The sequence below is a fragment of the Rousettus aegyptiacus genome, unplaced genomic scaffold (genome assembly GCF_014176215.1).
Source record: "Rousettus aegyptiacus isolate mRouAeg1 unplaced genomic scaffold, mRouAeg1.p scaffold_m13_p_3, whole genome shotgun sequence".
NCBI lineage: Eukaryota > Metazoa > Chordata > Mammalia > Chiroptera > Pteropodidae > Rousettus > Rousettus aegyptiacus.
In genome coordinates this window covers 34,628,579-34,656,291 of record NW_023416306.1, presented here as the reverse complement: position 1 = coordinate 34,656,291, position 27,713 = coordinate 34,628,579, and the positions used below count along the sequence as shown (strand labels likewise).

General features: G+C 33.9%; 1 protein-coding gene across 4 annotated transcripts in view; it reads right to left on the bottom strand.

The window, feature by feature from the left end:
• GKAP1 (G kinase anchoring protein 1) overlaps positions 1-27,676 on the bottom strand; it is a 64,104-nt gene extending 36,428 nt beyond the window's left edge. The window contains exons 1-7 of one of the 4 annotated variants that reach the window (XM_016130389.2): positions 27,510-27,676; positions 26,940-27,074; positions 18,575-18,827; positions 16,489-16,632; positions 7,144-7,221; positions 4,262-4,385; positions 2,010-2,032 (exon numbers count right to left, since the gene is read on the bottom strand). In XM_016130389.2, the coding sequence (XP_015985875.1) occupies positions 2,010-2,032; positions 4,262-4,385; positions 7,144-7,221; positions 16,489-16,632; positions 18,575-18,784 (579 nt within the window). In that variant the 5' untranslated portion in view covers positions 18,785-18,827; positions 26,940-27,074; positions 27,510-27,676. The remainder of the gene's footprint in view (positions 1-2,009; positions 2,033-4,261; positions 4,386-7,143; positions 7,222-16,488; positions 16,633-18,574; positions 18,828-26,939; positions 27,075-27,509) is intronic. The other 3 variants (XM_016130387.2, XM_016130390.2, XM_036239424.1) reach the window with 3 other exon arrangements.
• Positions 27,677-27,713: the final 37 nt, after the last annotated feature.

Sequence of the window (27,713 nt, the reverse complement as noted above, 5' to 3'; positions counted from 1 at the left end):
ATCTATTGAGAAGTACAAAAACTAACAGATACAGGGATGGCAAATACCTGTAAAGCATGCAGCCACTTCCTTCCTCTTTTAAAAATGGGCAACAATTAATTGATAGTGGTACTTTTTCTTGCTGAGCAAAAGTCTCAGGATTCTTAATGCAGAGTTCCATGAAGGCTCTAACAATGTGCTTGAACTTGCATAGAAAATAAAACTTATGTGCCTCTGTTATGTTTTATAAAAATACACAGAAGCAGCAGACCAGAAAAGTCTAAGGAAGATTTTAGTGCAAAGGCAGAACATTCATTCATTCATCAACCAACATTCATCTCCAGTACCTACTATGTGGTAGTGATTAGGACTATAACTCCGAGTACTCAAATTCTAGTGAAAAGTAAAACAATGATAAACAGGGTGTTGTAGGCTATGAAGTAAGTATACACAGGGTATTGTGGACATCTAAATAAGGGAAGCTTCCAGGAAAAAGTGACTCTCTGGTCAAGTTCTGAAGCGTAGTTAATCGAATAAAAAAGATAGGAATGAAATCACCAAGATGGCAACACAGGTCATTCCTGACTTCAATTCCTCCTCACAAGATACCAACTGAGACTTAGGAGAGAAATGAAGTCCTAAAGCTATATAAATTCTTAAGGCAGACATGCTGAAAGCATAGTGCAATAAAAAGGAAATAGACTATGGGAGCCAGATAGAACTGAGTTTGTTCCCCAACTCCCTCCCTCACCCAGTGCTTTTTATTTTTAATTGGTAGTACATAGACATGACAGGAAATTCAGAAGTATATACTGTGAAAAGTCAGTCTTTCTTCTATCCCTCCTTCTTCCGGTTACCACTCCTTCTCCACCCCTTGGCGACCTCTGGTACAACTTCTTGGGTACTTTCCTAGGGATAGTCTATTCAAGCATATTGAAGACTCAATCTTCTAGATTTCAAGACAGATGATGATCACTATAATTTTAAAGCTTTTGAATGGTACTAGAAGGACTGGAGTTGAGAAGGTGAGATAAAAGTGGGACTAAAGAGAAAGGAATAGCTACAAGAAACCCCATCCAGCATAATCAGCATTTAAAAAGGCATCACATTAAAATTAGAAACAAACAAAATAACTTTTAAGGCTCCACTAATGCTCCTTACAAGGCATGATTAGTTGAGGTTTTAAGAGATATGAACAAGCACTTACTCTATATTATTAATATAATTAGAGAGTTAGATGTTTTTGTATAGAAGAATTTTATTTCCCTGACTTGTCAAGTGAATGCCTGAAACAATAGCAAAAATGGCTAAAAACCATATATGTATTCTAAAGAGAAATCAAGGGACGTCTAACCATTTAATAAAATCAATTAAAGGAATTATGCCAAGAATATATACATTATAGAATGAGACAAATACCTAAAGAAGTAAAAAAGAACTCTAATATTAGTATTGTCTTCACTATTAAAAAATCTTATAATTGTCTCATTTCCCAATTCTAAAAGGTTTATAGGGCTTTATGAAGTCTTTAAAGAAATAGTAACCGATAACACTAGAAAGTTATGTGTAAGCAGCACTACCCTCTAACGGTGAATGGTAAGAAAAGTACATGATCAGGTTTATTTTATCCATGGGTGTAAAATATCTCATCACAGCTTACCTCACAATTTCTGTAATTCTAAAATATCTTGAGAAATGGTTTTAGGATATTTTTAATAAAGATTAAAATACAGACTCTGAATGTTTCCCTAAAATTTTAATTTACATGTGGTAACCTTTTAGCTCATGTACACTCACAAATTAGATGCTAAAGCCAAAAGATATTATATTTCATGTAAATAATCACATTTTTATTCTACCATAATGTATTTTATATTCTTATAATTGCCAGAAACATAATTTAGTTCTCTCACAAAACATCTATGGGTTGTCCTTTAAATGGTATCTCTCAAAAAAGACTGTTAAACATTAAAATACTATTCTTAAAACCATCAAGTGTTTTCTAGAATGAAGATGGTTACAACACTTACCTCTGTCTTTTTACTAATGTGATCTGTAAATAAAACAAATGGTGATATTTCATTGGAGGAAATTAACATAAAATTTTAATATATAAACAATATTTAAACAAAGTAATTAAAAAGAATTTCAAAATTATAATAAGAGTTTCAGAAGTCATTTGGGGTTTGCCTAGGACTCATCAGATTTACTTTTCTAGATATACGATATTAAAATTCAGTATTTAACTATTAATTTGTTCAGCTTAGAGACTAGGTCTTATATCCTAGTAAATGTCACCCATACCGAGGGGTATTATTAAATTTTAAACATTTGCATTCTGTATCATTTAAGTTTCTGGTTTCACATAATTTTTTGAAGGGGTGAACTTGAGGGGGTACAAATATGTTTAAAATCAAATCACAGGATATTTTGACTGCAAAAACTATTAAGATTACTGCCTTGTGAAATAAAATGAAAAGTAGAGTAATAATTTGTATCCTTTATTAGCTAGTTTTTTATTTTTAAAGTACACATCACAGTGATTTGATAACACCATGGAAAAATACTAAAAACTGATTAGTATTTACAGAATGAAACAAAAAAGAAGACATAACAAATATATCTAGATTAAACAAATCACTGGTTTAATAACATCAGCATTTATGAAAAGGGATTAAAGAATGAGGAAAAGGGAAAAATAAGGGAATACACACAGATATAAGGTTGAAACTAAAGTACAAATAGGAAACAAGTGTTCTCATTTAAATTGGAAATAATTGGGATATCTAATATTTAATAATGATTCTTCTGGACAGCAGAAATTTTCCGTTCTCAAGGACTAATAATAGAATAGCTTTCTAATGACTGAGAATCTAAAAGCTGCCAATTCTCTAAAGCACCCATTGATCAGAATAAAGTCCATAAACACAATAAATGTCAAAATCACAAGTTTCAGATCAAACTACCAAATCTTGGTAGCTGACACAAGTCATTCTTTTAGCATGTTCTACTTAGCATACAATATGATGCCAGAACCAAAGAAGAATCACAATTGTGTTAATTATGTTTTTTAATAGTTGTGTAGTTTAACAGAATCATACGATGTCTTAATCTAATAAAGTTATAAAATATTTATTAAATCTAACATATAGAAAGTAAGGAGTTTTCAAAAAGCATTCTTTTCATGTTTCTTAAGTTTTTAATGAAATATTTCTTATATAAAATCTTTCTTAGTAAAATTGGAAATTTTAACATACATCTGTTCTTTTAACCCCAAAACAAAGCAACTTAATTAAAAAGACTGTAAGAAAAACTTTCCTGATTCTTAAAGCAAAGCATATAATTCTCTAAATTTATTCCTAATTTCACAGATAGGCTTATTTCTGAAAACAGTAAAGTAGGGTTTTTTGGGGTTTTTTTTTTTTTTTTTTGAGATTATTGCTATGGTATTACTAATGCTCACAGAACAAATGCCCAATGTATTAAGGCTAAATTCCTAAGACTTAAATAAGCTGCTCTGTCCATAAACACATAGCTGTTCATTTGGTCAGCAACTATTCTGATTGGTCTAAGCACAATGCTGTTCAAAAATATTTTGTGACTGTGCTGTCTAATATGGAAGCAAGCTACTAGCCACAGGTGGCTACTGAACACTTGAAATGCGGCTAATGTAACTGAGGAATTTCTAATTTAAGTTCATTTTAATAAATTTATATTTAAGTTGCCACACATGAATAGTGGCTACTATATAATACAGTACAGGTCTAGGGTTTTCACCATTTCCCACATCACAAATAATGTGGTCCATCTTCAAAAATTTGGTGGATGGTATAATTTCCGTCTGTCTTCTCTGTTTGATTAAAAAAAATACAAATGATATTATAAAGAGTCTTCTGGTAATAAATCTCATTCTAAAAATTTACATTTTAATTTTCTAAAATTAGTTCCAGAAAACTTGAAGTTGACCAGTAACAGCTGAAACCTTAAGATACTCTTCCTGGTCTATTATGTTTCATGATGACTTAAAAACTACAAATGTCATTTTTTATTTTCAGTGAATTTTAGAAAGGGAAAAAATTCAGTAATACGAAAAGATACATTGTAGTTTTATGGGGTTTTAATATTAATTTTAAATTACTTTAACTCCCATATTGCTTATTTCCAAACAGGTTTACATTCTACATTCTAAATAGCACATTAACAAAACAATTTTTATTTTAAAAATTAGAAAGTATATAAAGACTTAGAATAGTTCCTCTAATAAATTTCATACATATATTACCTTCAGATTGAAAATCTTTTAGTGATACTGTGAGAGGTTTGTCTTTTCCCTGATGATTCTTTCTTTTATCTTTTTTATTCATAACCTTTGACTGAGTTGAAGCATTTTCAGCATTTTCATACTCCTAAAAAAAAATTACCAACAATCATTAAACTTAGTTTACACAAGTAAAGTCAACTCATCAACAGATAATGTGTATTAAAGTTTTATTTTTAAAGATAAAAAGGCAAATGAAAATAAAAATTTAGGCCAGCCAAACTGTATAAAAGGATACCTGTTTATTTTTATATTCAATCTCTTTGCCTCTTAAACATTAAAACAAAAACAAGTAGCTATACCGTGGTCCGTAACGCTTCCTACCTGCCACCTTATTCTTCATTTCTGGACCAAACTTAAAAACAATAATCTACAGTCAATCTGCTCTCTCACCCTTCCTGAAATCTGGCTTCCGGTGTTCTCTGACATTAAAATTAAGGCCAACCTCCTTTAAAATGCCGAATACTCGGCATTATTTTTTCAGAGATTTCTTGGTTTTTCTCAATCGATTTCTGATGACCCTTGAGTCACCTTCACTGGCTTATCTTTTCCCAATTCTTTCTTTAAAATGCAGCTATTTTTCACCATTATCCCATTCTAACCTATTCTTCTAAAGCTTTATACCCATTGTTCTTCATATTCAAAGTTGAAAGTTCTACCTCTACAATGATTAACTCTGTATGTACAGATATCTCAACTGTATGTTCAAGAAGTATCTCTAATTCTGTAGTAAGGACTGATCCTCCAGTAAGTACCTTGTCTAATGCTGCCATCATCTACACAAATGTCTAGGCCAGAAACCTGAGTCATCCAAGCTCACTCTTCCTATACACTTTATATCTAAATTAGTCACTAGGTCTTGCTGAGTTTATCTCCTAAAAGTCTCTTAAATCTATTCTCTTTTCTTCATACATTCTGTCATTTCTCTTATCTTTTTTTGCTTGGCTCTGCAATACCCTCTAATTTTAGCCCCTTAATTCATCTTCTACATTGCTATCGCACGAGTTTCTAAAATGAAAACCCGAAACCAGTCTAAAAAATATATTCAATAGTTCTTTGCCAATTTATGTATAAAACTCAATTTCCTTGGTCTGGTACTTTATATCCTATTCTTCAGATAGTATCTCCAGCAACTCTAGGTTCCTAACTTATAGTTTTTCAAACATACTACACTGTTTCACATGTACATATCTTATATATACTTGACATTCCTTCCCTGAGAAAGCTGACTTTCTTCTTACCTATCCTATGAACTTCTAATACATCTGGTAAAATCTTCTTTTAAGAATCTTTTCCTAAAACCCACCAGAAAAGTCTTCTATCTTTCTGAATTTCCACTGGACATACAACTCTCAATACTATACACTGTAATTATATGTAAGTCTCCCTCCACTAAACTCAAAGGTTGGAACCATGTCTTTATCTTTGTATTATGTGTCTAGCATATTTTGGCTATTTGAAAAAATATTTGAATGAATGAGACAGAATAGAAAATGCCATCACAAGCTTTAGTTATTATAAAAATCCTTAAGCTAAAATAATTGTACTTTTGTAATGAAATAATTAACTTAAAACTCAGTGACTACATCAAACGAGCTATCGCATACAAAAGGAGTTTCTTATTTTCTGAGGGTCATTAATGTCTGATAAAACCAATGCCCTGGGGTATTAAGCCTATGACTGTGCCAAGAAAATTAGCGAGAAGAATATTTTATCAACACCATCTACTCTACTCCTCCTCTGAAGATACAGCTAATCATTTTAGCTTTGGAATTTAACAAATCATTAGTATATAACAATATACAATTTGATAAATTTTATCTTCAAATTGAGCAAGTTAGGAAGACTTTTCCAGTGTAACCCGAAAGTCCATTAAATGATTAAGTCATAGTAAAGCTAGCTGTACCAATTTTTGTAATTGCCAGTTTTGTGTCTAAACAGAAATAACAGGATTACAATTATTCTTGATTTTTCAGTATAACAAGAACAGAGATGGAAAATGAAACTAATGCATATAGTGTAAAAAGTCCACTTCACTACTTTCATCATCTTCCCTTGAGCTATGAATAAAATGCAAAAGCATCTACTGTGAATTTTATTCCTCTCTTCTCTTCATCTTAAGTGAAAGAACTAGTGTACAATAATAGTCCAAAGGCCCTTAAGCACGACCACAGGCCATTTATTATGAACCACAATGTAATCATAAGTTGAATGGATTTTATGGGCCAAATAAAAAATTCTTAATATATGTAAAGGACTAAAATGTTAAATAATATGAAGACAATATAAATGCTCAATTTAAATATAGAAACTGGAAACCAACACTACTTTTTACTTAAATTTCCTATACTTACATGCTTTAAGAATGCATTTCAGCACACAGCCCAATATCACATCTTAGTGACAAATGCTGAGTTCACAAAGCCAAATTATCAGAAATGTTGTCCCATTTACTTTAGTTAATTGTAGTGTATCTCCAGCAGTCTCTTAATGGATGCCCCTGTACTTGTACTTACATTTTTTTAATGTACTTATTTTCTACATTCATCTAAAATAAGTTAAGATAAATCATCTGCTGTTAATTTCCTCCCTTCCCTTCATGTTGAGTGGAGGAACTTTTTAACTAAACACTAAATCATTAGACAAAGCTTAGTCCACGTTTCTGTCGTCTCTCAAAACCTGAAGTGAATCTGATTATAAAAACTTCAAGACAGTATTTTGTTATAATAATGAATTTTTAGGACAAATTTTAATGGAGAACTTTTATACAAAATTCAAGAGGGTTGGTCCTAACTTTCAACCCTTAAACCTAATAATATAAGTTAGATCAATAAATGTGCAAATACCTTTTTGTGTTCTTCATATTCTAATTTACTCAACAACAATGCTTTCTCAAGATCTGCTTCAAACATTTCAGATGTCAGCTAAAAAAAAAAAGTTTCACAATGAACACATGATAGCATTATACCACACTAGCAAAATAACCATATATACAGGAAAACGAATACATTAAAAAAAAACCTGGGTCCCCCAAAGTTATCTATCCTTCCCAAAGTAGAAAATCCTATATTTTATTGAAGATACCAAAACAAAAACTTACAATTTTGAAATTTCTATTTCCTCTTTCATTGTCAATAATTCACTGTATATTGCATAATCTTTTTATTTAATAAAATCTTACAAAAAAATTAACACTTTAATGGATGTCAAAGGCAGATCTAGTTTAGGACACAGAAAATTCAATAGTGATTATTTGAAAATATAAGGATACTAAAAAATAACTCCAGAAGCATTATAAAACATACCATTTCCTTAATAGTGACTAATCCACAGACACAGACCCTTTCAATAGGTGACCAAATATCCTGGTATCCCCCATGTGCCTCTTTTCCCAGTCATATCCTCCTGAGGATATACACCATTACAGAATAATTATAGTGTACTGCTTTACACCTATCCTTTCATGCCTTTTATATGTTGCCCTACCTTTAAAGTCACCTAATACTATAATATAATGATTCTTTGTGCTTTATATCTTTTGGTTCCTCTTTCCCACCATGCGATCTCACTTTTTCTTACAATCTAGCTTCCACTACCTTCCAATCAAATAACCCTCCAAGAATTAATTTTCCTAGTTGCCAAACAGAATTGCTATAGTCGGACAGGATTTTCGCTGGTCCGGCACTGGGGATAAAGTATGTCTGCAGCTGAATAAAGGACAGTTGCAATATGACAAAAGCAAACATCTAGATTTGTGTGCATGTATTTGTCATCCTATGTGTACTGGATGATGAAAGCATCAATTCCTTTGAAGAACTATACTTCATTCCAGTGTCCTATTATTCCATTAGGACAGCCAACCACATAACCCTGTATACTGCACAGACATCCAAGCTATCATTACCAACAAATTAGAAAAATGTTAAGCAATATTTCCTTTGAAGTAGCTCATCTAATTCTATACCAGGACAACAAAAAGAGGGTAAAAAAAGATGAAGTTTGTCACAGAAAAAAAATTACTCTCACAGAAAAATATTACTAGAATTAAGGGTACATAGCAAGAGGAAATCTAGTTAAGCCCAGAGTAAGTTGTACATACTTTTTCTATGTAATAACTGAAAAGAACTGAATAATTCATTTAATCCAAATTAGTAATAATCAGGAACAAGTAACAAATTCACTTTGTAAATAACTTATATAAATGAGTATTCAAAAACAACAGTTATACAATAAAAAGTTAGATTTGTGTGTTACGTGGCAAAGAAAACTGACATAAATTTCTCCCCCTACACTCAAAGCAAACCGAGTAAAAAAATATTTCACTATAATTAAAGCATAGTAGTCAGCCCAACAAAGAAAAAGTAACAAAACTATTTGTTTATTCTGAACAAAGCTGGTTCGATTTACCTCTAAGCTTTTAATCAGTATTAATGACCTTTTATATTTATTAAAGGGCATTTAAAATTATTTCAAATATGTCACATATTCTGACTGATATTCCAAAAACAAGTTAGTAGGGAGGAGAATAGCTTAGGAAGTTGAGACTTGTAAAATGTCATTAATTCTTTTTCATATTAACTCTCAGAATTTAGACGTTATGCAACTGATTCTAATAGCATGATAAGAACTGAATGAAATGGAACTTTTAAAGTGAAAAATATGTCTCTCTCCAGCATGATTGTAAAGGCAGAAGTTTAAAGCTTATATTACCTTTCAATTATTAACATAAACTAGTAAACAAGAAAATAAGTAGGCAAAAGCTATTTAAATTTCTATTTAAATCTTTGAAAACTAGAAGAAATCTTCCAAAAATGTCAATGAATGATCAATCAGCCAATAAAGACTTACAGAGAATCTTGTACATGCTGTGCCTGTAGGGCTTTAAAGCAGGAGTATAAATTTGGCTTTTGCCTTCAGGAAATTTCTACTCCAGTTGGGGACAGAAGACTAACATATATGAAGAACAGAAAATAGAACACAACATTAAAAGTGCTTCAAAAGTTTATGGAAAGAAGATAAACAACAAATAGAATTCAGAAAAGAAACTAATTTAAGTTAATCCTTAAAGGATAGATTTACATCATTTGATAGGTAGAAAAAGAAATAGAAGAAGTTCAGGAGGAAAGAGCCACGTGAACAAAGGTATATTAACAACAGATATACTATCAGATACCAAAGAAAGAGATAACCAATAAAAGGTGACTTCTATACACTAAATTTGGAAAAAACACAGGCTTTGGGAGATCACGTAGGTGGATAATTTTAATTCCTATTCCGCCCATGCCAGTTGTGACCTTGGGCAAGTTACAAAATTTGAGAATCTCAATTTCTTCAAATGTAAAAAGTAAGGAGAAATATCAACCTTGCAAGGAAGGTAGTTTTGTAGATTTAAAACTATAATGTATGTAAAGTTAGACCTAGCACAGTGCCTGCATGGCACAAGAGTGACACACAGTAGATTAGAATTCCCCTCCTACCTAAGATTGCTTAAATAGGACAGAATTAGGTTCAAGATCCTCCCTAAAATATTAGGGATTCAAAGCAGATGAAAGAAGAATGCTGCTAAAAGTAATTTTAAATAGACTGGATATCAGAAGGACAAGAACTTTGAATCAGTGTGTCTGGCTAATCCACTGTAATCTCAGCATATAAGAACCTGGACCAGAACACAGCACCGCAGATAATAAAGTCCAAGTTTGGGAATTGACAGAATATGAAGTATAAAAGAAGAATTAATCAAAGATTAAGATTTTTGATCCTAGTTAACAGGGAGAATGGTAGCACAAGCCTAAATCATAAGAGAAGTGAAAACATGATTCCAAATTCTCTAAATGTTCTTAAGAGAATTAATTGTACCACTGTTGAAAATATAGGTTTCAACCTAATTAATCATAACACGTATAAGTAGAACTAGGAAAGAAAAAAAAAGGCTGGGCCTAAAAAACAGGGAGGCACCAGGCAAGAAAATGCAAATAAAACCATGATTTAAAAAAAAATGTCTGATATTTAAGTTTTCAAATTGAGAATTCCTAATCATGTTCTTTGTACTTAGGGGAGGAGGAAGAAAGGAAGAAAAAGAGGAAATAGTAGGCAATAAAATGCCTACAGAATTGAAGAAGATACTCACATGTACCCAAGATAGACTACTTCAGATCCCCTTCCTTTTGGCTTCCCCTTCACTGCCTCCTACTTCCCCATCTAGCAGTAAAACATTTTTTTTTTCTATTGAAACAAAACTATAGTTCAAAGATTTATGATCAGTTAAAGAGCATGAAGAACTCGTGAAAAATAAGGACAGTAAATATTTTGGAACTAGATTTTTAAAAATTAATTTGTAAGCCTAAATATCATAACAATCTTACTCATTTTAAATCCAAGCAAAACAATTTCCAAATGAAGAGTTAATCTTCATTTCTCACAGGCATCATGGGAACAGGGTTGGTGTAAATCAACACAGAACATCATTCTGAAAACATCTAACACTTGTAGCCAACTGCAGTAGGTGTCCTGTGGTACTGTAACTCTAACCCAGCGATTTTCAAAGTGTGGACCATATATCTTTCACTAATTTGGAAAGCAGAATTATCTTCCCAGAACTCTTCTAACAATCTTATTGAACATTATGATTTTAAAGGTTGTCAGTGTTCTACAAAAACTGTAACTATGTTACAATTATCAGGTTCAGTTCATCTCAGATAATGAATCTTCATCTCCTTTGAGTGCTGTTTACATTTAAGTCTGCATTTTTGTTGTAAGCTTTATTATATCTCCAAGAAATAAACATGGTTCAATGATTCACTGAAGGACTAGACATAGGAATGAAAATACAGCTGTAAATAATACAACCTATAAAGAGAATAAATTTATAAATAGAATACAGTGAATATAGAATACAAAGCTGTATGTGTCATAAGAGCAATATCACATTAGCAGCTGAAAAGAAAATTACAAATAGAAAATTAAGACAGTGAATATTTACAATTTTGATTTATTGAGTTATCAGTCTATTTGTTCCCAGCTATGAAACATGAGCAGACCAGTAGTCTGAAGACAGTTTTTGTTTCACTTTCAAAGCACAATGACCTGCATGCGCCTTTCCAGAACTACCAAGTAGTAATGCTTTCCAGAGCGAAAGTGATAAATGTTGTTGCTAAAGAGCAAGCCAAAAAGACACAAAGGATTTATTTCGATCTGCACTCCTTTTAGGGAAACCAAGTGCAAGTCAAATTATTGCCAAGGGACTATTTACAGCAAGCGACTTACTGAAAAATATCACCCTCACAAAAACAAAATCAAAAAAAAAAAAAGAAAAGAAAAATAGGAAGAAAGAAACCAGAACAAACTACTGGCAAAACACCTTTATCAGATGACTGGAAAACATAATGTGAAAGAACAATTACTCTGTGCACATGCTAACAGATATTTCACTTTAGAGATGGACAAAATCAGTGATGCACAGAGTTTGAATCAATAAGATGAAAAAATATACAATAAAATTTAACCTGTTTATCACTGAAAACCCAAGTGAAAAGACTTTTCTATTAAGTTAATTATTTTGCCATGATGTAGACTTAAAAAAGGAACACTGGAATCAGTAATATCAGTGTATCATGAATAAAAGAGGTTATACCTGAACCACATTTACACAGATATTTATTCTCAGGCAACAGGTATTAGTAAACAGTATGTATCTTGATCTTGATCCAGTATGGAAACACTAAAAATTATAAATATATTCAAATCAAAGCCATGGCCTATTCGTCCTTTTTATACTCAGCTTTACTGAGATATAATTCACATATTTTATATATCACATAAAATTTACCCATTTCTACTGTGAAAAATATACCTCTTTTTGATGTATATACATCTCTGAAAAGAAATAGGGAATACAAAACTACCATTCCACATTAAAGAATGCTGGGATACATCCAAGTTTATGAAATGAAAAACTGAGATAAAAAATTTAAGGCACAAATGATGCAGTAAAGATCATCTCTATAATTTCCAGCAGCCTTGGTAGCATACCTTGACAAAATATACAGTATCCTGAATACCCTGAACCAATCTTTTCAGGGGCAATCTATAATAATTTATAATGTTAAGGAAAAGATTAGAATTAAGATCAAATGTGGTTCAGACAGTTTGTCCCGATTGGTCTTTATCTTTTAGTGGGTAATTCCAATTATTTACATTTACTTATAAGACAAAATGTTTGTCTAATATCCTTTTTCATATTTTTTAAGTCTTCAGAGGTTTCCTTGCAATTTCTTTTGCTTTACAACTTTTGCTATATGGGCCATTTTTTTTTCAAGTGATTTAAAACACATAAAATGTAAACTCTTGTATATAAATAGTTTTCTTTAAATTTAAAAAGCATCCATCTGATCTTGGAAGCTAACAGGGCCGGGCCTGGTTAGTACTTGGATGGGAGACCACTTAGGAAGACCAGGTGCTGTAGGCATAAGAAACAAAAAATAAAAAATAAGGGATTATAAAATAACAAGGTCCTTGCAATCTGTGAGGTCAACCAATGGTTGCCTCGCCTAAAAAAAATTAAATGAATGAATGAATTTAAAAAGCACACTTGGACCTTACATATTATCAATATAAAAAAAATTTAAAAAACTTATTAACTCCTCTGAACTATTCCTAATTTTTATATTCATAAACAGGGATTTCATTTTAGACAAATTCTTCAAGTAAGCTGTTTTATTTTTATTTATTATTATTATTTTCTTTGGCACAAACCAAGACCTTAATTGCTCTTTTAATAAGGACTTCAGTCTCTGAAGTGACTGTATCCCATGAGAGGTTCTGCTCATATACATATATAAACAGACACTCAAGTCTCCTAATCTCCGTGACCTGTTTTTCATGACTGGGATAGTCCCTTTGAGTAAACACAGGACTAGAGATAAATCTGTATGGTTCTCTAATTTCCTGATATTTATTTCCTGACTGTTGAAACCAAGGCATCTCTAAAATGTCCAGGAGACCGTATTCCATTTTTCCTTAGTACAGGTATTTATAAATTTAAAGCAACTTTATGAAAAAAAAATTTTTTCATGTATTCCTGTTTCTTTAGATTAAAAAAAAATAATAATTGGCATACAATATTATATTTGTGTATTAGTTTCAGGTGTACAGCTATGTTCTCTTTAATAACCACATTTACAATCACTATTTAGAGTTAATTCTATATTGAACTAGCTTCAATGCTTACCCCCGGTGCTTTCCAATTGTTGTGCTATTTAGATTTGCCTTTTAATTGGCAGGTGCACACCTTCAAAAACTTGCAGACAGGATAGTGGTGGTACATCCATGCATGTCTGAGAATGTATTTCTTTGGAATCACACAAATCACATTTTGGCTAGATTCTTAACTCTAACATTTCAATTCTAGCATTTAAAGTAGCCAACTTGAAAGTAGCCAGCCTGATCTTTTCATCATTACTAGACGACTGATTTCTTCTCATGCCTATATTTATAGTATTATTTCCTTGTTTCTCCTTCTTAAAATTAAAAACTTTTCAAAAGCTTTAAAAAGTCTTTTTAAAAAGTCTTCTGTTCTTTCAAGCTCAGATTCAAGTATTTAGCTTGGGAAAATTTTTATTAACATTATCTTTAATAACTCCTTCTATTCCACTTGTTTCGGGGACACTAATTATGTCTGTTGGATTTCAGTTCTGTGTTCCAATCTATCATGTCTATGCCACTTGCAAAATTTATCTCAAATTTTCCTTCATACAATTTACTTGTCTTAAGTGTATACTCTGTTCTTTAATCCTTCTAATGAAGTCTTTAGTTCTGCTATGATTTGACTTCCCAATTTTTTATTTCACCCATCTCCTTTTCAATTCATGTCTCTTAGCCACTTTTTCATCAGTCTCTTTCACCTTATTATAAAACAATACTATCTCTTTGACTTTTACAAAATGTTCTAGACCCTTGGTTTTTATTAAAGCAAAAAAATAGGTGCTATCTAAAATCTGCTTTTGTTCCCTGCAGCAAATCTTTCTCAAAGTGCCTTTACCTTGGACACTATGTACAATGTTCTTTTCCTTTTATGTTATAGAAGTTTTTCTTCAGTTGACCTGAGATCAATTAAGAGCCTGTTTGCTCATAAGTAGGTTGAGTAGATGGTTTTTACTATCTGATTGTTTAATGCCAGCTCTGATTTTATGCTTAGTTGATATAAATTTACATTATCACTTTGGTAATTTAGGAATAGGAAACTGTTTTAGCATAATTCATCTTTTGTGTTTGAACTAAGCAGCCACATATCTGGCAAAATATCTATATCCAGCTTTTTGTCTGACTCAGGCCTCAATACCTGGAATTTCTCATAGTGGTATTTTCCTACTGTGTGAAAAAAGAATATGTACCATAATTGTATGGGGTTTTTTTGTTTTGTTTTTTGTTTTTTGTTTTTTTGCCTTATTTAAAATCTGTTACTCCACATAGTAAAACAGATTCCAGGTGGTATACTGTCCACCTGTTCTATATAGGGTCAGGGCCAAGTCAACTATTTCCCTTTCCATAATTGCCAGATCATCTTAGAAGCAATCAGTGGGGGAAGGAGGAAGGGCAATCGAACACCTTTGTTCAAGTTCCCATATTACATGGAATTTATTTTGGTGCAAAGTTGAATTTTCCTTCCTTAATTTTCCAGTGCCTTTTGGGCTACTCAGAGAAATCTGTCTGGTGAAGACACTGGTAAATTCTATTACTGTCCAAACAAGTAGATCCTTATATTTGTAAATCATAAAAGTGCTGTGGAAGAGGAAAAAGGAATCAAACAAAACCTCTAGAAAAATACAAAATGATTTTATCCAGTATATCAGAGCCTGGAAATATCTTTTGAATAGCTTTTTTGTCAGCTCTAGAGTAATAACTGAAGCTCATAATGATGAGCCTGAGGCACCACAAAGTCCAAGAGAAAATGTTGTAATTAACAGTTTTTGTTAAGAGCATAGTTTAGTATAGTCAACTTCTTTTAAAACTGGTAACCCAAGATGGTTGCCAGATGGAAGAGAGGTGAGAGGCTAGGTGAAAAAGGTGAAGAGATTAAGCAGTACAAATTGATAGTTACAAAACAGCCACAGGGATATAAAGTACAGCACAGGGAATATAGTCAATAATATTGTAATAACTATGTATGATACTAATATAATACTGAATATCAACTATAATTGAAAAATAAAAAATAATTTAAAAAATTAAAAAGAAAAAAAACCTGGTAACCCAAGCATCGTAAGTATAGTCACACTATTATGCCAAACATCTGCTGGAGTAATACCTATTCCCAATAGATCAAATGACAGTTTAACAGATAAACAGATAACTATTCATTGCCTATATATACATCATCTTCCAGAGCAAGGGTCCCCAAACCCCAGGCCACAGACCAGTACCAGTCAGCAGCCGGTTAGGAATCGAGCTGTAGGGCAGGAGGTGAGTGCCAGGCAAGCAAGCAAAGCTTCGTCTTTATTTGCAGCCGCTCCTCAGCGCTAACATCACTGCCTCAGCTCCACTTGAGATCATCAGGCATTATATTCTCATAGGAGCACTGGTCTCTGGTGCCAAAAAGACTGGGGACCACTGTCTTAGAGTACATTCCAGGCTTATTATTTTCTTGGACATCAAACACAAAAAATAAATTGCCCTTAATAAGTTATCCATGCAATTTGGTTATTAAATTTATTTAATAAAGGCATAAAAAACCAAAATATGTAAATAGGTTAAAGAAACAAACAAATGCCATGAATCATTTTACATCAAGGCTGAAATGGAAAAGCTTCCCCTCGAAGGCTTTCTTTTTAAACAAAACCATCATCACTGGGTATTTTTAACAATACCTCTGAACCTACAAATGTAATTTTACTTAAAACAATTTAATCCTGTCATTCTATCTTCCCTCACTTGTAAAAGGGTAGATGAATTAAAAACTCACAAAATAACTGCTTTGAAGTGTCAAAACTGCCAAAATTAATAAATGTATTAATCTGTTTTTCCAGTAGATAAAAAACAGAACCTCTTATTAAAAGCAGCAAATGCATATGAATTAATGTGATAAAAAAAAAAACAAAACTTCTCAATTGTGGTTTCATAGATTCAGATGCACTATCTTAAAAATGTATACATTCACTGAAAAATAAGGTAAAAGAATTTAATTTACTTAACTGTACCTGCTCATCTCTTTGTCTCCACTCTTGCCAATTTTCTTCTCGGGAATCCTTCTGTACTGGGTTTTGTAATGAAAGCTCATGTTGAGCATTACAAATGGCATGGGAGGATTTCTGAGGAATTTTCTTAAAAGCAAGATTTCGGAGCTATGAAACAAAGAATATATTAAATGTGGTATATAAACCCTGAAATACTAACCATTTTTTGGAAGTTAATAAATCAACAATACTTTGACACTTCTATTCCAAAGTCACTATTTGTGTTGTAGAAAATTAATTTCTCCAGTATGTGAGATATTTTTGGTGGATTTCTAGATGAAATGATTAATAAGTGAAAATGGACTGAATTATACCATCATTTTAATGATTCTCCTTTACTAAAGGGGAAAAGTTTATAGGAGTAGAAAACAGGATAACAAGTGTGCTCATAAAATGCAAAACAAAAGTGTTCAAAAAGATTGAAGTTTAATAGCTTACAAATTTAAAAGTTTAAATAGTGAAGGAAGATAGCTTATGCAATTCTAGCAACTACTTTGCTAATCCTGAAAAATACAGGGGCTATTCCGCAAAGGAACATAATGAACTAAAACTGTACTGCCCAAACCACTTCCCAATGAGAATAATCTGAGATACAGAAATTGAAATGAGAGAAAAATACTGAGAAGTTGTTAGGGATTGAACTGTGTTCCCCTAAAAGATATGCTGTAGCCCTAACCCTTGGTGTCTGTGAATATGACCTTACTGGAAAATAGGGATTTACAGATGTAATCAAGTTAAGATATGGTCATACTGAATTAAGAGTGGGCCCTATTTCAATATGACTGGTGTCCTTATAAGAAGTGGTGAAGACAAAGATACACGAAGAGAATGCCATGTAATAACTGAGGCAAAGATTGGAGTGACACAGCTGCAAGCCAAAGATTGATGGCTGCCAGAAGAAGCTATAAAGCAGCAAGGAAGGACTTTATTCAGTCTTGGGGAGAACATGGCCCTTGGTGACAACTTGGTTTGGACTTCTAGACTCTAGAACCACTAGAGAATAAATTTCTGTTGTTTTAAGCTACCTAGTTTGTGGTACTTTGCTATGACATCTTTAGGAAAGTCACTTTTTAAAGTCACTTTCTGTGTGAAAACATTTTAAAGAGATATTTAGAAAGCAATGGTAATGAAAAGGTAATAGAAATAAACACTAAAAAGGTTTTTTCTAAGTCTTGGGACATTATAAAATGAATATAGAGGAAAAAATACTTTTACTACTTCTCTCATTAAATTATACTGAAAAAGGTCATTACATATACATGGATGCTCTTTCTATTAAAATACAAATACAGGCTGGAGTTGCTTCTCAGCATTTCTTTTAAAAACGAACAGGCACATTAAATGTCAGTCATATAACTCATCCTAAGAATGTCTAGGGGAGTGGGATCTGCCATGCACTTATTACCCTAAACAAAGAGATAACCATCAAAAATATAAAAATGTATATTCAGGCTAGTCATAGGACTATTATCTATAATATTAATTTAAAAAAAAAAGGGGAGGGACAACCTAAATGTTTATCACAAGGGTTCAATTAAAGTATGATATAGCCATATAAGTAATGTGGAGTCATTTAAAATAATGCACCTCTTAGTTTACTTACACGGAACACTGCTCATGGCTAATTTGAAAAAAAGCCAGTATAAAAGTCTATTATATAATCCCATTTTTATTTAAATATGAATATAAATGTATATGTATTTATTCATATCTATATATTCATATAAACATATATAGACAGAAGACACATACTAAAATATTAATTGGTTATATCTCTAGTTATATTTATAAATGACTTTGGTTTCCTTACTTTTTAAAATAAGCATGTAAGCTTCCACGGTCAGAAAAAAATAAAAGCATTTTTAAAATGTTCATCTCATTTGACTTTAAATACATACGAATTTACATCCGTTCATTGAAGTCATATTTACCAAGTACTTTTGGACCAGGTACTGTGGATCTATGGACACATGGATAAGTAAGATAGTACCTGTCCTCGTGATACTTACTTGGTTTACTGGGAAAGCAAATATATAATTATAACTGTTACCTCATTTGCTTCGCTCTGTTGCTGTTCCTTCTTTTTTCTTCTTTTCTCTCTCTTTTTCTCATTTGTAGTTGTTTTGCTTGTTTGAGACTTTCCAGTATTCCGACCTTTGCCTTTTCCAGGCTCAGAATCAGAACCACTGCCACTATCCACTTGCAACAGGGCAAAACGAGAAGCAGTAGTGGGAACAGAACTAAGAACTGCTGAGGCCATTGCAAAGATTTTTCTTTTAAAATACTTCTGTCAAGAATAATTCCTGCATAGAGAGAAAGGGAGACAGATGAGTAAACATTCTCAGTAAAATCTGTTCAAGATTGTAGAATAATAATATATATTATTATATATACAAAGATACATATACATTTCTCCTGATGCTGAATTTAGTGACATTTGAGTTCCCAAGGTCCTATTGGTAGTAACACACTTTTTAACTTATGTAAACAACAAAACTATATCAGGAAATAGAAAAATGAAATATTGAGATTTCACAGACAACCAATGCAAGATTACCATCAATATATTCATTTTTCCATATACAGGTTTTAATAACTCATGATTTTCCTTTCTTAAATATACTGCTATAATCGTACATACATATTTATGGAGAACATCCTAAATCAATATGGTTTATAACAGAAAAGTATCTATGTGTTTATTCCTAACTTCTAAGACAGGGGAAAAAAGGAGTAGAAAAGGAAGAACAGTCTTATATACAAAATGCTACCTTAAGTTTAATTTTAGAGACTGAAATAAGTCATAGAATTGACAGCAAAATAGAGCGCTTAAATTCCTTTAACCAAAGAAAACTTTTCAAAATCATATTCCACATCATCTTTTAGTTTACTAGCCTCAGTGCACTCTACCATTTCAAGCATAAGTGGTAGTGGTTACATTTAGTATTCTTTCAGCTTTTTAAGAATCTTTTAGATTTAGGATATTGAAGGTCCTTTAGTAATTTCTAACTCAAATTGTTTAACAGATGAAGCAACTGGTGCTTTGACTGGTTAAATGACCTGCGTACGTCCATTCTGCAAGTTAATGGCAAAGTCGGGACCTGAATCTAGATATGCTGAACCTTAGTCTGCCAGTTCAAAGAAGCCTTGTAACTATTAGAAGACTAAGTACTCCTTCAATTAAAAAGGAAAATATTTTAAGAGATTGTGAAAGTCAGAAATTATTTCTATTTTAAAATGTATTAGGTACACAAGTGAGTAAAATATTAAGTTTAAAAAAAATAAATGAACACTCCAACTATTGAGCACTAAGATTAATAAAATGTTAACCCAGCCTGTGCCTTTCCCCAATAGCATCACCCCCACTCCCTCTGTCCAGAGATAACTATTATCCTTATTTTTGTATTACTTCTTTGTTTTTCTTTATAGTTTTACCATGCCTATCTCAAGTCACAGTGCTCATATCTGAATAAGCTATAGTGTCAATCTCACAATATCCTATTGTTTACACAGGTCCACCCAATTCAGTGTGGAAGGGAACTACACAAAAGTGTGAATAGTAGGCAGTGGGGACCATTAAGGTCCATTTTGAAAGCTAACTACACACTATAGTTTGTATGTTTTCAGGAGGGAACAAAAATGAGAAGCATGTGTTCAATCTTCCTTCTTAACCTTAAAATCCAGAAAATTATTTGGGCATCTTTCAAGTTTTTGTTAACCAATGAAGGAAAATCAAAATAAAAGCTGACATCTAACATATCATCTAGTAGTTATCAAAGTATTTTTATTATAATACCACATTAAGATCTATTGCTCTTATGCTCAGAAATATGCAAATCAAGATAAAATACTATAACATAGAGATGACATCACACTTATAAATTATGACATATTTTTAGGCTTAAATTTTTCCTACAAGCATGAGAGTTGAGGCTTTTTAAGTTATTACAAGAAAAAAAGTATTACAAAATGAAAAAGAATTTCCAGACTAAAAATATTATATAAAACATTAATTCAGCTTAAATTTCAACATGCCATTTTAAAATCTTCTGTATTAGTTGCTTTGAACACTTTAGGTACAATAATCTAACAAAGTTATTCAACAACTATTATTATATTTTCTTTTAACTGTTGGGACTATAAACTGCATGTGGTAGCTGTTCACAAATATTCGCTGTCCCTCCCTGAAGAAGAATTATATACCACTCTCCTGCTGAATACAGGCAAGACCATGTGACCAACTTTGTCCAGTAAAACATAAGCCTTCGAAAGATTTAAAACCCAGAACATAGTTCACCATGTTCTCCTTCCCCTGTTTCTGTGACTTTGGAAGCATATGTTGAAAAGGAGTCTCCATCAGTCGGGTCTGATGGAGTCTGAAACCACAATGAACAAAGTCTTCTTACTAACCTGTGATGAACATGTAGCTTGAGTAAGAAAGTAATCTTGATGTTTCAAGCTGCTGAGATTTTCAAGTTGTTATTGCAGTATAATGTAGCCTTATCATGACTAATATTTTAGATGAATTTCTTTTCCATTCTAAGAATATCAAAACTGTGAATTTCATATTTGGATTGTTCTGCATGAGTTAAATGTTCACGAATGTCTGTTCTGAAACATCTCTCCAAAATTCATAGAAATTTTCTTTCTGGAACATAGGGCAGAGCTTCCTTACCAGTGTATTCCCAGATAAAGTTTTCCTTAGTCCTTGGGGCAGCCAAGAGAACTCTGGGCCAGTTACCACCAGATGCAAACAGCTTCATCTGATGCTTCCCAGAGGACAACTCCTGCACATGCTGCTCTGTAGTTATTTGTCAACTGTGACAATAAAAGTGTTCAAGCCCCTGGAAATCTACTTCATCAGACAGCAGAAGAATGCACTGCCACCCATCATGGCATATAAGTCCATGGAACTGTTGAAAGAGTTTGTGTTCTAGGTGCCCAGAACACAAGGTATGCAATACAGGGAGCAGCAGCTGGGGTCAAAGTAGGGAAACACAAAATCTCCTACTGAACAGGGTTCTAAGCAATGGCCTGAAATCTCTATATTCACAAATAGCAGACATTTCCCCCTACTTGCCAGTGACGTGTCTTTTTAATGGCATAAAATCTAGCTGCAAGGTGACTACTCAAACAATGCACATGCTTTCTGAAAATTACAGCTTCACCATTATTTTAAACACGTGAAGTTAAAAAGTCCAACTGTATTTGAATTACTTTCATTTTGTCAGAAAAAATTTTGTATTACATTGTTGATGAGAAAAGGTTTTCGATTCTTTAAAATAATTTTAACTTATAAATTACTAAATGGTTATATAACAAAAATGGTTTATTTTGCTACCTACTCACTTCCAAACAAAATTTAATGGAAATTCAATTAAAAGAAACCATCATTTAAAAGTCTGGATCAGAAATTGTACATTATTTCATGGATAAATTTTATTTAGAAATTTATGTTTATAGACACAAGCATAATCTTCACATTAGAAACCTGAAAAGATTTTGAAGTTTTATATAAATTCAACATTTAGTATTTTTCCTAATATACTTTTTGTTTTTACCTATCCTAATCATTTACTATAAAGAAAATGTAACCTATTTTTTTTCCACCCAGTTCTATATAGACACCATAGATCTCCTCCCAGTTTGGGGACAATGAGATGCCACTGATCTTTTAGGTTAGTAATGCATAAGTCACATGGCAGAAAAGTACTAACACAAGAGTGCTGACCTGAAGCAAGAATGCCTGGTCAAACCAACTTGCTGCTTATTGTGAGGCCCTAAGCAACCTACCTGGCCTCTCAGTTTCCTCACCTGTGAAACAGGGACAAGAATGCCTACCTCACTGAGTTGTTGCAAAGACTGAATAAGTTATATAAATAAAGTGCTTAGAACAGTAGCCAGTACAGCAGAAGTACTCAAATGTTAACATCTACTGGCATTCTTACTCTAACTAAAATGAGTCTTGAGGTCCTATGAAGCACAAAAGAATTGGCATAAGTTGTTTAAAAATTTGGCTAAGCATGTCTGACTCCATTACAAAAAGTGTTTTGAAATTTAAATCAACACATGGCCCTTCTAAAAGCTAAGGTTTTAATCTCTGAAATAAAAGGGAAAAGTTATTACGCATTAAGAAGTAGTAGTTGAGCAGTGAACCACTGAAAAGTCAGACCTAAAGATTACACCTAATATACTGCAGAAGGAAAATACCAATCTTCCTGAAACACAAGAGTGACAGTAGGGAACAGGTCTTAAATAGTGGGCAAACAGCAAACAATGTGTTTCCTGAAAAAAATGAAAAGAAATAATGAAAGACAGAAAAACAAGATGAAAAGAAAGCATTAGAACGAATACTGTTAAACTGAGAAAATGATAAACACTCAAAAAGAGAAAATAATTGTTTTTCTGAGGAGGCAGCTACCTATGCTACACCTTGGCAACTCATGTACGAAAATACTTTCTTATGAAAGGGTAGAATAGAAAAGGGCTCACCTATAAATCAGGCGTCCCCAAACCCCAGGCTGCAGATGAGTACCGGCTCATGGCTTGTTAGAAACTGGGCCGCATGGCAGGTGGTGAGTGGCAAGCAGCAAAGGGAGCTGCATCTGTATTTGCAGCCACTCCCTAGCGCTAGCATCACGGCCTCAGCTCCACCTCAGATCATCAGGCATTAGATTCTCACAGGAGCACTGGTCCCTGGTGCCAAAAAAGTTGGGGACTGCTGCTATAAATGATCCCATTTCAGTCAGGAGTAGGAATACAAAAAAAGGAGAACAGGATAGTGGCAACCACTTTTACTATACTTTACATAATAGTAAATATTAAAGAATAGCTCTACTTAGCAGCTGAGAGTTAGAAGATGGGACAATCACCTGGGAAGGGCTCAATCATCTGTGCTACATGTAGTACATAACATCCAATACATGTTCTACCTCAACAGCCATGAGAGAAATCTATGCACCATGTCAAAAGGTACACTACCTGGTATTTCAGAAGAGGGGGAAATGTAAATTTTAAATGAAAGGGAATAAAAATATTAAAATAATCCCCAATTTATAAATGTTATTATTTATATACATACCAAAAAGAAGAAAATGCTTCGGACTACTTATCAGGCTTATTGTCCTTTCTACAGTTTTCACTATTTCCTCAAATATTCTACAACGACCATATTTCTTCTATAAGAAAAAAAAAAAATCTTACCTTGAAAAAGGAAAATGGTCATCTATACCCAATTCAAAAAGATAAACATGATGCAATCAACGCAATATTGATTTTTTTTTTTTCCCTGCCCTGTGTCAAACTTAAAAAGGTTAACTACAGGACAGAATTGACAATGAGATGCCTTAGGTCCTTTAGATTAGTGATGAAGAAGATAAATGCCAAAGACTGATTATGTTGTGTTTTTAAGAGAACATTACTTTCCTTAACAAATTTTTCAGAATTTGCAAAAAGATACTTACATTATACAATTCAGGAATTCATTTGTTAACTTTTTTTAAAAACCCTGAAGAGAAAAATGAATAGGCAGACCATGAAAAAAATCAGGCTTCTTAAAGATACCATTTCAGGGCATGACTAGAGTTAGTATTCCTTCAGTCTTGTGTCTTAAACTTCTCTATCTCCATCTACAGTCATATCTGAGATACTAGGAAAATTCAAATAGAGCTCTTCTCCCTCCCCCTACTTTTTTTCTCTCTCTCAGTCTTTAAAATCTCTGCCATTGATATACACTTAAATGATATGGACTTAATGTACACAACACAAAAAAATTAAGTATAGTGAACATCTACTAGTGGTCCCCAAACTTTTTGCCTTTTTGGCACCAGGGACCAGTGATCCTATGAGAATCTAATACCTAATGATCTGAGGTGGAGCTGAGGCAATGATACTAGAACTGGGGAATGGCTACGAATATACATGAAGCTTCACTCACTCCCCTACCACTCACCTCCTTCTGTGTGGCCCAGTTCCTAATAGGCCACGGACTGGTACCAGTCAAGAGCCCAGGGATTGGGGACCCCTGCACTAAGCTTCCTACATTGCTCAGTCTCCGAATGTGGTGGCGACTGCTATAAAATGCTACACAAATTAGGTTTTTAATACAGAAATCTAATGATTACTTCATGTTTCCCCTATTCCCTGTGAGTTTCATTTTAAATATAATTTACAGGCTAATTTAAGTAGTTGTGAAGGAAAAAAATTCACAAGATAATTAAAAAATAAATGATTCATGTCCAAATGCAAAAAAAAAAACAAACAAATAAGTCCACAAATATAAATATGTAGGTAGCTCATCACTGATAAAAGCTTAGTAGTTTTATTAAACTTATTAAATATTATCCCATGTTAGGGCTTTTTAAAAACACTGTCCTTCCTCAGATTTTGTTCCAGGAAAACAAACTACTTAAGATTTCCTGAACACATTAGTTTTACTTCTTTGTATCTTTATGCTATTCCCTTTGCCTGCAATGCCCTCCATCTCTTCCACTTGAAACTTGTATTTATGCTTCAAAACCCTACTCAGGTATTTCTACAAAGCTTTCTCTGACCTGCCCTTTGAACTAGTCATTCTCTCCTCTGTAATATTTCTAAACTACATATTTACTCTTGTTATTCAATGGATTTATTTAAAATTATCTGTTTACTGTTATGCCTAGCCCTCTATAATCCCAATTTTAAGATCCTGAAAGGAAAGGGCCTCTTTTTTCTATCCCTAACGAATACAAGACCTGATGCATGACATAAATTTACTGCATCTGGATTTTTTAAAATATGTATATTCCCAAAGTACAAAGCTATACATGCATTGAAAGACATGCTCTAAAGCAAAATGGACAGCAAAAGAAAATGCGAAACACACTACGGATAATCCTCAATTCCCATAATACAAATATTAATTCAAAATTATTAGCAGTTCAAAGTTACTTCATTGTAAATGCCATTTTACCACACCTAATATTGTTTAGGAAACCATAATTGGTTTTAAAGTGTTGATTTAAAATAATTAGGCTACATCAGGTTCCTAAACTAAACTACTTCTAAAAATGAATAGCTTAAACTGCAAGCGGCAGGATTTCAAAATCGCTCCTACTGTTGGCCTCCTCTACCAAAGTTCTCAGGACCACTGCCACTATGACCTCATCCCTCTAGACTATGACTTCTCTAGGGTAAAGAAAAAGGGTAGCTGTGGCCATACCTCAGTACAGGGAACCGCAGTTAGGGCACTTCAAAACTGATGTATGCATATAAAATCCTCTAAGACAACCAAATTGATGCCTTTTTATAAAGTGAATTACAGCCCTCTTCTTCCATTAACACTATCAATCAGTTTGTCCAAAAAAAAAAAAAATTAATACAATATAGATGTCAATGAGCATGGTCTCGCTGAAATGTAACTTAAATTAAAAAAAAAAAACATAAATTGAAATGGTATTGAGCATCAGTGATTTAATACCTGGTGAAATTTAAAAACTGTATTATTTCATGCTCTGTTCCTCAAATAACTTCAGCTTCTTATAAATGAAGGATCACAACCAAATGCCAAATGTATACCAAAACTTTGCTCCTAACACAATTATTGCAAACAAATCACATAAACTTAATATGTTTGCCTTAAATTCATTTTTCCTTCATAAATACTGCTTCCCCTCTCTGATCAGCAGTGCCTAATTTCCATGGGCTGAAAAATCTAAGTAAAAAGTATAAGCAGGTACTGAGGACTTCTCCCCTGAATAAAGCATATGTTATTTTCACTTGCCCCAATGTTCTTTTGGTCAGCTTCTAATTTCTTGCTTTTGGTTTACAGAGTGAAGCCACTATTTGGTATCTTATGGGTAAGTCTGTTGTAACCACTTATGACAATTAAGAATATCGTCCATTGATTAGGATTTGACTAATACCAGCTATAGCGTTATAAACCTGAGGGGGGGGGACTATATTTCCACAAATTAAAATTTTTTATATTTTAATTTCCTGTAAAGTTTCTCTAATATAGTTGCAATGTCAAATTTATTGATGATTCCGGTTACAATCACAAGCACATTTACTACATAAATACACAATACTGAATGGCGTAGAAAAAATTTCACTGGCTTTTCAGTGGAAAAAAAAAGATCTATCATCAGTGATTCCAATAAAAGTTGTAACTATTCGATTGTAAAATGTGGCTAAGAATAAAAAACTCTAAAAGCAGCTGGACAGAAAAAAATATTTAATAGCCCTGTTTTTGTCTTTACTGTTCAATATCTACTAAGCACCTTAAATGTTAGAGACCTGACAAAATTCTGATAAGACGGCTTGTTCCAAACAATAGCAAAACAAACAAACAAACAATTTAAAAGCCTCCTCATTTACTTTTCAATAGCTAGCGGGGAGGAGGAGGAGCACTTTATCCAAAAAGTAATTCACTATACCTCATTCATGAACGAAAGCCAAATTTCGCCCACAGGCTGTTAACCGATGCTCCAAAACTTACTCGCACAAAGTACATAGAGAAAGAAATAGGGCTCGGTGAGACCTAACTCGAGCAAAGAAGCGGCTACAAAAACCTGAAAGGGAGAAAACAGCGAGTCAGGATGTCGCTCCAGAAATTTCCGAGCGCCCGGCTCCCCAAGAGGGAGCGCGATGCCCACGGCGGGGAGGGGGCGGCGGCACCTGTCACTCGCCGGCCCCGCGACCGCGGTAGCCCTCGGCCCCAGCAGGGCGTCAGGAGGCGAAGCCCGGGCCCCGACGCAGGGGTCTGGGGTCGGCGCGGGTCGCTCTCCGCCGCCCCCGAGCCCTGCACCGCGCGTCGCGGCCGCGGCCCTTCCCGAGGAGCGGGCCTCCCGCGCCCTCTGCCCGGCGGCTCCGGCCAGCGGGGCCCGTCGCCTCAGGCCGAGTCCCCTCGCCCCGAGCGCACGGAGCAGCGCGGCCGAGCCGCCGCTACCGCCTCAGGGGTGCTGGAGCGGACCCCCGCGAGCCGGGCCCGCCCTCCGCGTACTCACCAAGCCTCCGGGCCGCCGGCTCGGCCCTCCTCTCCCTCCACCCCCGCCGCCGCCGCTCCCGCGGCTCCTTGGGCGGCCGCACTGGGCGTTGGGACTGGACTGGGTCAAGGGGCGGGGGCGGGCTCGCGCCAGGCGGGGGTCGCGCGGCGCCCCGCGAGCAGGCAGGCACTAACGGGCCCCGGGGCGCCGGGGCGGGCGGGCTGG